Source organism: Apaloderma vittatum, unplaced genomic scaffold, assembly GCF_000703405.1.
Source record: "Apaloderma vittatum isolate BGI_N311 unplaced genomic scaffold, ASM70340v1 scaffold26527, whole genome shotgun sequence".
Classification (NCBI taxonomy): Eukaryota; Metazoa; Chordata; class Aves; order Trogoniformes; family Trogonidae; genus Apaloderma; species Apaloderma vittatum.
The window spans coordinates 5272-17607 of record NW_009726082.1 but is presented as its reverse complement, the minus strand read 5'-3'; the positions used below and the strand labels follow the sequence as shown (position 1 = coordinate 17607).

Here is a 12336-nt window from a genome sequence, read left to right as displayed (position 1 = left end):
AGATCAGTCTTCTTTTCACCGATACCTTTCAATATTTTGTTCCTCGGTTTTTTGCAACATTTTGGGTGGGTTTTTTGGGGAGGGGTTTGCGTTTTCTTTTTTTTTCTCCAGAGGGCCCCTCTAACGAATCTGTTTATCTGGTGTGATCAGTTACGAGTTTCGGGTCATCTACTTAATAGATTGTTCTTCCTCTAGCTGTCGTGGCCAAGAAAGCCAATGGCATCCTGGAGTGAGTTAGAAGGGGAGTAGCTGGTAGGTCGAGAGAGGTTCTCCTGCCCCTTTGCTCTGCCCTGGTGAGGCCACATCTGGAATGTTTTGTCCAGTTCTGGGCCCCTCAGCTCCAGAGAGACAGGGAACTGCTGGAGAGAGTCCAGCGCAGCCCCAGGGATGATGGAGGGATGGAACATCTCCCTGGTGAGGAAAGGCTGAAGGAGCTGGGGCTCTGCAGCTTGGAGAAGAGGAGCCTGAGGGGTGACCTCATAAATGTTTATAAATATGTCAAGGGGGAGTGTCAGAGGGACAGTCAGACTCTTCTCAGAGATGCCCAGTGACAGGGCAAGGGGCAATGGGTACAAGCTGGAACATAGGAGGTTCCACAAAAACATTAGGAAAGACTTTTTCCCTGTGCGGGTGCCGGAGCCCTGGCCCAGGCTGCCCAGGGAGAGTGTGGAGTCTCCTGCTCTGGAGACTTTCAAAACCTGCCTGGGTGCATTCCTGTGTGACCTGCTGTAGGTGATCCTGCTCTGGCAGGGGCTTGGACTAGATGATCTTCTGAGGTCCCTTCCAACCCCAAACATTCTGTGATTCTTGTAGACTTTTCTCGTTCGAGAGGCATCATCTACTTTTGCTCATAGGTTCATTGTGGATAACATTCTGGGTTTTGGTTGTTGTTTTTTTTTTCTTTAAGGTTTGTTTTGGCACTGTACAAGCTTTAAAAGATCATACTGAAAGCTTTCCTTTGCACGCTTTGTCACTAGTGTCTGTTTCACAGAACATGTGTGATAGAAGTAGGGTACTTGTATCTCTTAGAAGATGCTTTTGAGAAGTAAAACCTATCGTTCTTCTCCCTAATGGGGGACAAGTGGTGTGCTTACCCCATCCTGAGATGCAGGAGAATATTAAATTCATTAAGCGTGGCTATTAAAGCTTATCCAGAACATCACAGCTAGTTTTTGAGAGGTCTGAGCTGTGATCTGCTGTGTCCAGAAATGAATTCTGTCACTGAAGTGCAGGTGCAGGCTAAGTACTCCATCCAGTACGAATATCTTTGTTTGGACCACAGTCTTTTGTGTTGTGGGATTACAGCTCCAGATAACGTTGGGTCAACAACCAAAAAGTGTTGAGTCAACAGTGAAGGAAGAAAATGGCTTTAAACAGTCACAAGCTGTGTGTGTTCCTCTTTGGAAAAGATGGTGGGGTTGCTGCTACGTGTAACATATTTGTGGAGGTAGCAAGGTTAGGAGCTGAATTTTTTTATCATTGCTTCACCATTCCTTCTTCTCTTAATAAGTTATAACTATATCCCCAATAAAAAACATCTGTTGGTGCCTTCTGGTGCAGTTGGTCAACCATAGCCAATCTAGAGTGACTTGAAAAATGAAAAACTCTTAGTTGTTGAGTTTTGGTCAGAGGTTATTCTGGAATACATGATTTTTGTGTTAGATATATCTCTCTGGTAAGGTGCGAAAACACTCAGGGGCAGCAATATTTGCATGAATTGGATTAAAACTTAAGGGCTTATTTTTGGTCTTAAAATATCAGTTAATTCTTGCTTTGTTTACTTCCTCCCGCAGATGAAACAGAATTCAGAAATTTTATCGTCTGGCTCGAAGACCAGAAAATCAGACATTACAAGATTGAAGACCGAGGGAATTTAAGAAACATACACAGTGATGACTGGCCAAAATCCTTTGAAAAGGTATTTTGTTGTTTCAAGCACAATTTTAAATGGCCAAGACATAAATGACAGTTAATCATTGCTGTAGCTGTTGAGTGTAAATGATTCTGAATATTTCTCCTTTCTCTGAACTTTTGCATTTCAATGTGTTGCTGAAGCCAAACTGTAGCATTATTAAGATGGTAGAACTTTTTGTACGTGGCTTTTACTCAGCTGTGTTTTGGCAGTAGTGTCCTTCCTAATCTGTTCTTCGCCTGATCTGATTTAGCTCTTGAGGTAGAAAATTGACTACGAGTAAACAACTTTTTCTCCTTCGATGACTGTTATGTACCAAAAGCAGATGGGATTAGTCTAACGTGCTCGTAGGCTTTGCGAGCACGTGGAAGAAAGCTCATTGCTGCACCTCTTGTTATTCCAGACAGATGATTTTCCACTGCAAGCACAGAGCATGGCAGGCAGCCATCGTTTTGTGAGTGATGTCCTGTGTGCTTGTGAGCGTTCTGACACTGCAGGGCCGCTGAGCTTTCCCTCTTGGTGCCCGTTTCCTTTCTCTCCAAACAGCCCCGCAAGAAGCTGAAAATGCTGCTCCATAATGCTCGGTGCCCATTCATATCACTTTTTTGTTGTTCACACACCCTCCCCCTGCTACCTCTGGAACCACTTGCCTTGCTCAGTGCCCAGGAGGATTGGAGTTGCAGTGTTTGGGCTTTGCAAGGGGGAGCCTAACATCTTCTGGCTTCAGAAGAGAAGAGATAGTATCCCAGCCACATTCTATCCTCTCTTGTTGTACCCAATCCCTAAGAAAGCTCAAGTGACTTCTGCTGCCTGTCAAAATCCTCTGCTGTCAGCATTAAGGCAGCCTTAGGTATCACAGAATCACACAGAATTGTTGGGACTGGGAAAGACCTGTGAGGTTGTCAAGTCCAGCCTGTGTTAGCACCATTCCTCCTTCCTACTTTAGGCAGGAAGGTTTTGCTGTAATTTTCTTCCCTCTGTCCTTTCCCTTGCCTCCACTGACTAAGAAGAACAAAGAAAGGGGTATTTTGGTTTCTCTGGTTGCAGCCTGATGATGAATAACGCTGACATGCAGGTGCCGTTACTAAACAGCAGAATCAAGCTGGCAGTGGGTCGGAACGCTCTAAAACACCTCAGATGGATCCGATGCTACGGCGGGGCATTTCAAAATGATAATTTTTGTTAATAAATTTCTTCTAACAACTGTAAGGTCAGTGGGAAAGCAGCTGTTTTGAAACCGTGTCTGTGCTCCCAGCTAATTCTTACAGGTCAGTAACAGCTCTTTGTTTTCTCCCCCTCAGTATATGAAGGATGTAAACTGTCCCTTCAAAATACAAGAACGACAAGAAACAGTGGACTGGCTTCTCGGCTTAGCGGTTAGGCTCGAGTATGGAGATAACGGTATGGCTGAATGTATTTAATACTTCAAAATGGTAGGGAAATGTGAGTTTCTATTTAATTTTATGAAGTATTTGTCAAAATAAGACAAGAAGTATTTTATTTTCTGAAATGTAACTTCATCTGCTTGGGTTTGCCCCACGTTCAGGTGAGAGCTGTTTCTCCTCAGCTCCCATGGGACAGTGTAGTAGCATACCTGCATTTATGACTTTATTTCTGGATATTGCAAACCCCATTGTGTATATTTATACCTTTCTCCCTGTGGGATTGCTCTTAGGAGAACTTACTCTGAAGCGTTTTAAATGCGTTTTCTTCAGCACTACTTTTATACGAACGAGTTATTCTTAGACCTTTGTTTCACAGGGACTAGATCTTGAACCCTTGGGAACTAGGGCAAGGTTATGAAGAAGTTGAGTTAAATCTCAGCAGTCAGCAGCAGTTTCATTTCCTTATAGTGAGGGTAGAGATACGAATGTAATTACTGGTGGCAAACATAATAATTGCCAAAGTTCCGTTTTCCATTCCTGTAGGACTGAGCTCTGCCCAAGACAGGGATGGCATATAAATACCTGCAATCTCAGTCTCTTAAGATGGAAAAAAATGAGCTGCCTGTGGCTCGAGTCTACATGAAAATGGAGGAGCTGGGAGGTCCCATCCTCAGAAGGCTTGGAAAACCTCTATGTGGGATTGTGGATGAAAGCTGCAGCCTGTAAAATAAACACCCCCAAAATACAGCTGTCGCAAACTGCAGCTCGACTCTAACCCTTTTGTTGTTAGCTCTAATGGTGTTTGTGTTTGCTTCTTGATTTGACAGCTGATAAGTATAAGGATTCTACACCCGATGGTGCCAAAAATACCGACAATACAGCTAAAAATGCAGAACCGCTGATTAACTTGGATGGTGAGTGTGCAGCGACCTGCTGTCGGGTGTATCGTGTGTGAATGTGTTCCCATGGCCTGTGAGGTGTTCTTCAGATTTTTAAGTTGTTAAAACACTGTTACACATACATAACTTTCAAAGCCCCATTTAAAGCTTTGAGAGTGCAGAGTTTATTTTCTCTGGCTGAAACTCTCTCTCCATGAACAGCGTTTTGAGAGCGAAGAGTGGTTTGCGCTTGTCTGCTCCTGCTAAAGAAAGAGCAACTCTTCCACATGAAGCCCAGGTGTCTGGATGGGCACAGATGCTGAGCTTTTCTTGGTGGCGAAAAAGGAGAAGGACTGAGGGGAGAATCTTTTCTGGCAGAATGAGATGCCCAGAGACCTGATCAGATACGAATAAATTGGGAGGGCTCTTAGCAGGCAGTGAGGAAGCATCTGAAGGGTGTTCACTGTAACAGTTTTGCAGAGAGCTCTAAAACATGAGGACTTGTTAGGGTGAAATAGCAAGATACCTCTAGATTATAGGCTGACATACATTTTTCTTTTTTTAAAAAAAAAAAAAGGCTAAGGAAAATGATGGCAGGCTGTTTACTTCAATACTGTCACTTATTACATGTTGGCTTGGCCTTCCCCAGCTGTGCCTGTTGTAATCACTTCAGTTTTTTTGACTGCTAGGCACATTCACAATAAATGGAAGTGGTGGAAAATAGCTGCTAAAATCAGCCTGAAATCCGCCACGTCTTCTCCCATTGCTCCTTCCACACAAAATAAAAACAGCCAAGAATTGGTCCTGCCCTCTCCCGGCAGGCACAGTTCTGCTCTGCAGTGATAGAAAGGTATAGAAAAAAGAGAATACTTACACGTAATTGGCTTTATTTTCAAAGACTTGCCACAGGATTCCTGTGCAGCAGAAGGTGTGTTTGGCGTTGAGAAATGATGCTGTTTGTGCTTGGGAGCAGTTCTGCCACCTGGCCACGAAACCTCCTGCGCCCTTGGATTGCTTTATAGCCGGACGAAGTGGTTGCTCGGCCGTGTCCTTGCCCATCCTTGAGAGCAATCTGATACCAGGCAGCCAGTTGGATTTTGGAGCTGGTTAAACCAGGGTGTGTTTTTTAACCATGATGATTTTTATTTTTTTTTTACAGTCAATAATCCTGATTTCAAGGCTGGTGTGATGGCTTTGGCTAATCTGCTTCAAATTCAGCGACACGATGATTACTTGGTAATGCTTAAGGTGAGTTCCGCAGTTTTCAAACCTTTTTTCTTTTCCCTGGCGTGTGTGTAATACCTTTTGGTGCAAAGTCACTGATAACAATGACATTTTAGGCACAAATGGAAAGTAAAACTCATCCTCTACGTGCCTTTTCAAGCTGATAAGAACACAGACTATAAATAACAGAAATTAATGCAGGAATAATTACCTTGGTAAACAGTTCAATTGTAGTGGAGTTCCTGGAATTCAGGCAGTGATCCAGAATTTGAAGTGCTCTAGGTTAGCTGAAGCATTGCTTTAAGTGTTTTTAATGAACTTCAGAAACACTGAGGGACACACTCAAAAGGAGATTAAATTCCAGTGCTAGAAGTTAAGAGAAACTTGAAAACATAGAGGCTAAGTGATGCAAAGGATGTTCTAAAACAAACATCCTAGGGAGGAGCCACAGTTAAAAGCTTCCTCCTGCTCCCTTTGGTCCTGTGAACTGTTTACTCCTTGTCATTACCAAAGCCAGTTTAATTTAGTCTAGACAATTAATCATGGCTTTTCAGTGCAGTACATATGCTAATTAGTTTCTAAAGCACCTTTTTTTGTGACTTCCTGGTGCAGCTATGTAGTTACCTGTAAATTTTTTGTTGAATCTGCACTGCATTTTTGGCTAGAGCAATCCTGAGCGCCTGCTCGATCATGTCACGATATGGAAATGAGCTTTGCTTTGGTTGATGCCAAAGTAAACTCATTTCACTGCAAAAGAAAAAAAAAAGTAAGGCCCATATGTTACAGTGGCTGTGATATTTGCTAAACCTATTTTTGAGAAAGTAAATGCCGTGGGTATTGAACTTCGCATAGTATGTGCAAGTCTCCAACAGGGATGCTTAAACACACTAGCTTGGTTTCTTAAGGAAAAGGCAACCTGTGGTTATTCCATCAACCGCTTTCTCATTCTCTCCATTATAGTATCCTCTTTTGCCTTCCAAAAATACTCTTTGGAACCCTTCACCTGTGTTTAAAGAGCGACAGCGATCTCATGTATCAAACCCAGACCAAAACCAACTCAAACACTTAAAAATCGGTGAAGAGGGACATCTGGGAGAGAGAGACCCTGCGAGTGCCAATGTTGAGCATCTGCAGCAGGAGCTCAGCCCTTATTAGCCAGTGTTCCTTCAGGTGTCCTTGCAGGAATGTCTCAAGGCCAGCAAACTTCATCCGGGTTCATCTCGTTTGGTACTAGTAACGGGAAGGGATAGCAGAATGTGTTTTCTCTCACTGTGTTTGTTTCTAGCTGGACAAAACCACCAGCCTGAATTTTCTCACTTTTCATTACAGTGAGAATAGATTCCTGCAACAGCCATTCATGTCACAAGAGCAGCGGCAGCGCTAGTTTTCAGGGTTTGATGATATCAGGTGTCAGTGAAGCTCTTTAATTCTGTACCTAAGCAGGTTTGCAGTGTGCCTGAAGAGAATTTACAATCCCTCTTCACGCTTGCATGCTTGGGAGCGGGTGCTGAGGGAGGGCCAGGGGGTGCCAGACATCTGGCCAGACCTTGGCCAGAGCAAGCAGAGAAAGATTTGGAGTCCCATTTTATTAATTGAACTCTGGAAAGTTGACCAGAAAGCATCTGTGTAACACAGTTGGATATCCTGTTTCTGATGCAAAAAAGCACTCAAAATTCTCTTCTGCAAGGTCTAGTTTCGCTGCTGGAATTTGAAGTTTGGCTCCTCATCAAACCGCTCTCTTGTTCAGGCTGCTCCCTTCAGTTAGCCAGATTTCTAGAAGTACTTGGTGGCAACTTCCTAGTATCATTTCACCTTCAATCACGACCAAAACTGGAAGAAATCTGGGGCGGGGAGGGGGAGAAACGTGAAGCAGTAAGGCTGCTTCTGTCACATTTGGCTACTCATCCGGGAAAGTCTGAGGAATGTGTTTGACAGACCCAGTTCTTTCTGGTGGAAGTCTGCCTGCATTGGTATTCCTTCCGTTATTTTTAGAGGAATTTACAGCTGTAGGTATCAGTAACTGATAGCTCTGATACGATTTCATGCAATGTACAGGAGCCAGTAAAGACAGATGAGCAGCAAGATTGTTAAAATCAAGGCTGTTCTTGTTCCTGTATCTAAGAATAATTCCTTTCTGCTCTCAGTCTCTCTAAAACCTGGGTTGGTAGCCTTGCTCTAGATTTCTCCGCATGTGGAATATGGTTCAGCACCCACTAAAAGATGCCGATAGCAGGATTTCCTTCCCTGAAGAAGCTGTTTTGCTGCAGTATTAAAGGCATCGCGATTGCAGGGAAAGAAAAATGGTGCTGCTGCTTTGGGGTTGCGATCAGCTTGTCCTGGAAACAGAATTATTTATTTTGGAAAAGACCTTTAAATCGTTGAGTCCAACCATTAACCCAGCAGCATCAAGTTGACTGCTAAGCCATGTCCTGGCTTTTAGATCCCTGCAGAGATGGTGACTCCGCCATTCCCCTGGACAGCCTGTGCCAGTGCTTGACAGCCCTTTTGGTGAAGACATTTTTCCTAATATCCAATTGAAACCTCTCCTACAACTTGAGCCCATTTCCTGTCGTCCTATCACTTGTTAGTTGGGAAAAGAGACCAGCCTCCACCGCGCTACGACCTCCTTGCGGATCGCTGTAGGAAGCGATAAGGTCTCCCCTCCACCATTTCTCGAGGCTGAAAATCTCAAGCTTTCTTGACTGTTCTTACTACTTTACAGTTTCTGGCCCAGCAGTGGCTGAAATTAAGTGTAATGTCCTTGTCTCTTGTGATTAAGGTGCCTTCCTGCAGCCAAAGAGACTGTGTCCATGTCAGATGCTACTTGCAGAGAGTAGTGCTGTGTTAGAAAAGGTTTAAGATCTGAAAGACTTGTCCAGAAAGCCTTTCAAAAACCATCAGTTCGAGGTTATGACGTTGGTGTCTTTTCCTCTTGGAATTGCCGAGAAACGCATCGAGACGTAAACTAATTGCTCTAACCTTTAAATGTTTTCTCCTAGGCAATCCGCATTTTGGTTCAAGAGCGCTTGACACAGGACGCCATCGCGAAGGCCAGTCAGTCCAAGGAGGTTTGTATACGTGGTGCTTGAGTCTGATCAGAATTATTCTGCATCGAGTAAAGAAGCGTGGGTGTAAATGTCTGTCCTCGCAGTCAAAACCCGTTCTGTTTAAACATTTGGTTTGGTGGAAGCTTGCTTTTATCATCACCATCCTGATTGTAGAAGACCCAGAGATTAGTATGCGAAGCTTTTTTTTTGTTTGGATGAGATGTTGGACGTCCAACTCCTCCCTCCTCCTCTTCTCCAAAAAAATGTGGTGAAGGAAACTTCTGTGCTTCGGCCTCAGATTTTGCAGAATTGTTTTCTAACCACAAGTTGTCCATTTGTAAGATGTTCCAGGAGATGACTGTGGTTTTTCAGATTGTCATTTCTGAAACATCCCCGTTTTTTGGCTCTTCTCTCTGGCATTTGGCACAGCAGCTGCTGGCACTGGGTCTTGGCGTGGCCTCTCTTGCCCCGCAGGTGCAGATTTAGAAACGTCCTTCCTGAAGTGACTGGAGCTGGTCAAAGAGCTTGAGTCCCTTCATCTGTCCTGACAGCTGCTCAGCACAGTCCGCACTTTATTTATTGTCACAACACTGCTCCTGGTGTTCATTAAGTGGCAATCGCAGGTGCTTGGAGTTGCCGCGAAGAGCTGGAACAGTGAATCAAAGCTTTGGTCTGGTGTATCCACAAAATCATTAAAAGAGCAGGAAAATAAGAATCTGCTGCAGTCATTTTAGGTTCTATATGTTTAATAAAAAGTTGTTGTTTACATAGCTAGGACCAAAATGGGGTTTTCCCTGCGTTTGGCAGAACGCAGCCTCTCTGAGGAATGGTGAATTTTTTTTCATGACAATTCTTTGCATGTGATAGGTCAGGTCTGAGTTTAAAACGTTACTGGATGTGACACTTGCCGTTGGGAGCGTATTCTCGTTAGGAATGCTTAGGTTCAAGTGAGGTGGAGAAAAGGCAAGGAGGGATTGGAGGCAGGAAAATAGCTTCTTCCACACCAGCAGTGATCATCCACATCGTAATATCCCAGATGAATGAAGAAAATATCTTAAAAGCAGAGGGGGATAGCTGGGTTGCAAGGATAGAAGGAGAAGGAAAAATAAACCTCTGCTGCTGATTTCAGCTGGCTTGTTAATGGCCAAAAGACTAGTTGGTGACACTTTGTGTATTAAACCTCGCCCTTGGAAACAGGTTATAAATGTCTGAATGCTGCGTGGCAGATGACTTAATATACAAAATGTCATGAGTTGCATTCTTGGCAATATCGAGAGAGAGTGGGGAAAAGATCAAATAGATACAGCAATGTCCTCTGACTGAAGGATGTGTATGAGAACCGTGCTGAGGAAACTTACTCTGCTGTGCTTGTGGTTTAAATGTACCCAATATAAAGAGATTTATCTTGTTGGGTTTTCAAGATAAGATGTGACACTTTGTTTTAGATTGTATTTTGAGTGGCTTGCAGTTCAACACACTCGGTGTCTAGACAGGGTTCAGCTTTGTACTGGCGGAGTTGTCGACTGTCCTGGGCTTTCCTTGCCTGACCAGTGTATCCTAGGTAGGCTCAAGTACAACAAACGCCCTTCAGGATCACTTTAAGGATGCTCCCGAGACTCTGCCTGGGGTGTATGTAAAAGCGCAACCAAGTGGTTACATTTTTCCCCCCACTCTGAAATCTAGAACTGTTTTTTCCCTCCCGCTCACTCTAGTTTTACCTTTGGCACTTCCAGTTACAGGGCAGATGGCTGTGGCAGTCAGGCCCATTGCGAACGTTACATTTTTAACTTAAATTTCTGGGGAGTGAGGCCGTGAGATGAAGTAGCCCGCGTCGTTAGAGATTGAAAGGTGTGGGGTGGTGAGAGGAAGGCGGGAGGAGTGATGCCGTGCCGCCAGCGGGGCACAAAACGTCACCTCTGAAGGTCCCACCCTGGTTGCTCGGCATTGGAGGTGCCCGCAGCGGCATCAGGGAATTCATCCGCAAAAAAAACATCAATGTTTCGCTGCTCCTGTGGCTCTGAGGACGCAGCAGGGTGGCTGTGAGCTCTTGGCAGCTTTAAGTATAAACTCAATTTCTTAAAATTTCTTAAAACCTGATATTGGTAGAATCTGTCTGAAGCAGTATTCTTACCGACAAGCTGTTTAAATTAACAGTGCAGATGTATTTTTAAGATTGCAGTTGAACATCCATTTTACTGGAAAAGAACCTTTTTCAAAATAGGGCATTAGTTTCAGCCAGCATTTTTTATTTAGTTTGCGTTGTTTTGATGAACTCAGTTTTTCTGTATGTACGTAAAAGCCTTTAAAAGAAATCATTGCTTCAGAAGGTTTACAACCCCCTCATGGTAGAAACTTAATGGTAGTGAACTCAAATGGTTTTGTCATGCGAGACAGATGTTGAAAAAAAGTTACAGAGATAGTAAAAGCAAATTCTGCGATTTGCTTTGTTTAATCCTGATTTTACGTGTGTGTTGAAACACGGTGATTGTTTAGCATGACCACTTCTCTGCAGCTGGAGAGGGTGAAGGAAAGGGAGCGATGCTTAGAAATGACCACTAGTAAAACTTTTCCTTGGGCTGTCTTAAATGTTTAGAAAACCGAATGTTTAGCTTTATTCCTAAGCTTAGCGCTTGGGAAAATAATATTTCCGGGGATGTTGATGGAGGTTGCAAGTTTGGAGCTTGAGAAATGTTACAGAGGGGTTTTACAACTCTCTTTTTCAGATCAGGCAGCGCTTTGAAAACTGGCAGCTATTTAAAGGCAGTGGCTTCTAAGCAAGTGTGTGCTTGTTTGCCCGGGGAGCGATGGTGCTGGGTCGGGTGTTCTCTCGCAGTGCTGCTCTTGGCCTTTTAAGGATTGAATGCAGGCAGCCTGTATCCAATGGGGTTCGCTTGACAAGCAGAGGGGGATTGTTAAGCATGAAGATTTTTCTTTATTAATGCTCTGGGGTTGATGTTTTGGGACACATGCCTAATCGAGCACAATGCCTTTTGGAAGTTGTCACCCCTATCTCCATAAGCAAAGTTCAGGTGTCCATTCCTCCAGAGTGCTGCAGTACTTGATTTTATTTTCCAAATGTGATAAATGACATTTCTAATTATATTTGCACGTGCTTTTTTCTTTTTTAAAGGGTTTGCCCGTTGCTTTAGAAAAGCACATTCTTGGTTTTGACACGGGAGGTAAGTAAGCAGTTCTCTTCGCATTACTTTTAAATGGTGATGTTTTCCTTTTGAGCCTAAGTGTAGTGCTGGCAAATATGGAACTGATGCGTACAGTAAAAAAGCCCGTAGCGGAAAGAAATGCTCCCTGCCAGCTTGTTATTTATGAGTGCTCCCAAGCATTTTGTTTTGGAACAGAAAAGCTTAAATTTCAGCCATGGAATATGTTGTTTCAGAGCAACGTTTAAAAGAAAACCAAGCTTTTAATGGCAGCCACATTTGCGAGCGAGAGGAATTCATCTCCCTGCTGTTGGCTTGTAAAGCTCGCATTTGCCAGCAGAGGACCTCTGTGCTGCTTCCTTGTCTTTTGGCTGCCCCCATGTACACCTAAATTACTACTGCTCTAGCACCTAAATTATTACTGCTCGAACACCTAAATTACTACTCAGAATGCTTCAGACTGACCCGACTTGGCTGTGGGGATGTGAGCAAGGTTTTGCAGAGCTCCCCTGCCCAGCAGCGTCGGAGGTTGTTTCTTATTTCAAGTCCAAAACCACAAGCACAAAGTGCAGCTCCTTAACCTTAAAATGAGCTTTTCTTTGTGCGAGATGACAATGAGGGATACGGTTTCTCTTTTCTCAACTCGCCCAGATGCCGTTCTCAACGAAGCTGCCCAAATTCTTCGGCTGCTGCATATAGAGGAGCTCCGAGAGCTGCAGACAAAAATTAATG

General features: G+C 43.8%; 1 protein-coding gene across 1 annotated transcript in view; it reads left to right on the top strand.

The window, feature by feature from the left end:
- Positions 1 to 1793: 1793 nt before the first annotated feature.
- Positions 1794 to 12336, top strand: part of LOC104276737 (chromosome unknown open reading frame, human C14orf166) — a gene marked incomplete at its 5' end in the record, with an annotated part of 10641 nt that continues 98 nt past the window's right edge. Inside the window, 7 exons of the mRNA XM_009873157.1 lie at positions 1794 to 1918; positions 3214 to 3313; positions 4125 to 4211; positions 5335 to 5423; positions 8399 to 8467; positions 11577 to 11625; positions 12256 to 12336. The exon at positions 12256 to 12336 is cut by the window's right edge and continues 98 nt beyond it. Coding sequence (XP_009871459.1) covers positions 1794 to 1918; positions 3214 to 3313; positions 4125 to 4211; positions 5335 to 5423; positions 8399 to 8467; positions 11577 to 11625; positions 12256 to 12336 — 600 coding nt within the window. The remainder of the gene's footprint in view (positions 1919 to 3213; positions 3314 to 4124; positions 4212 to 5334; positions 5424 to 8398; positions 8468 to 11576; positions 11626 to 12255) is intronic.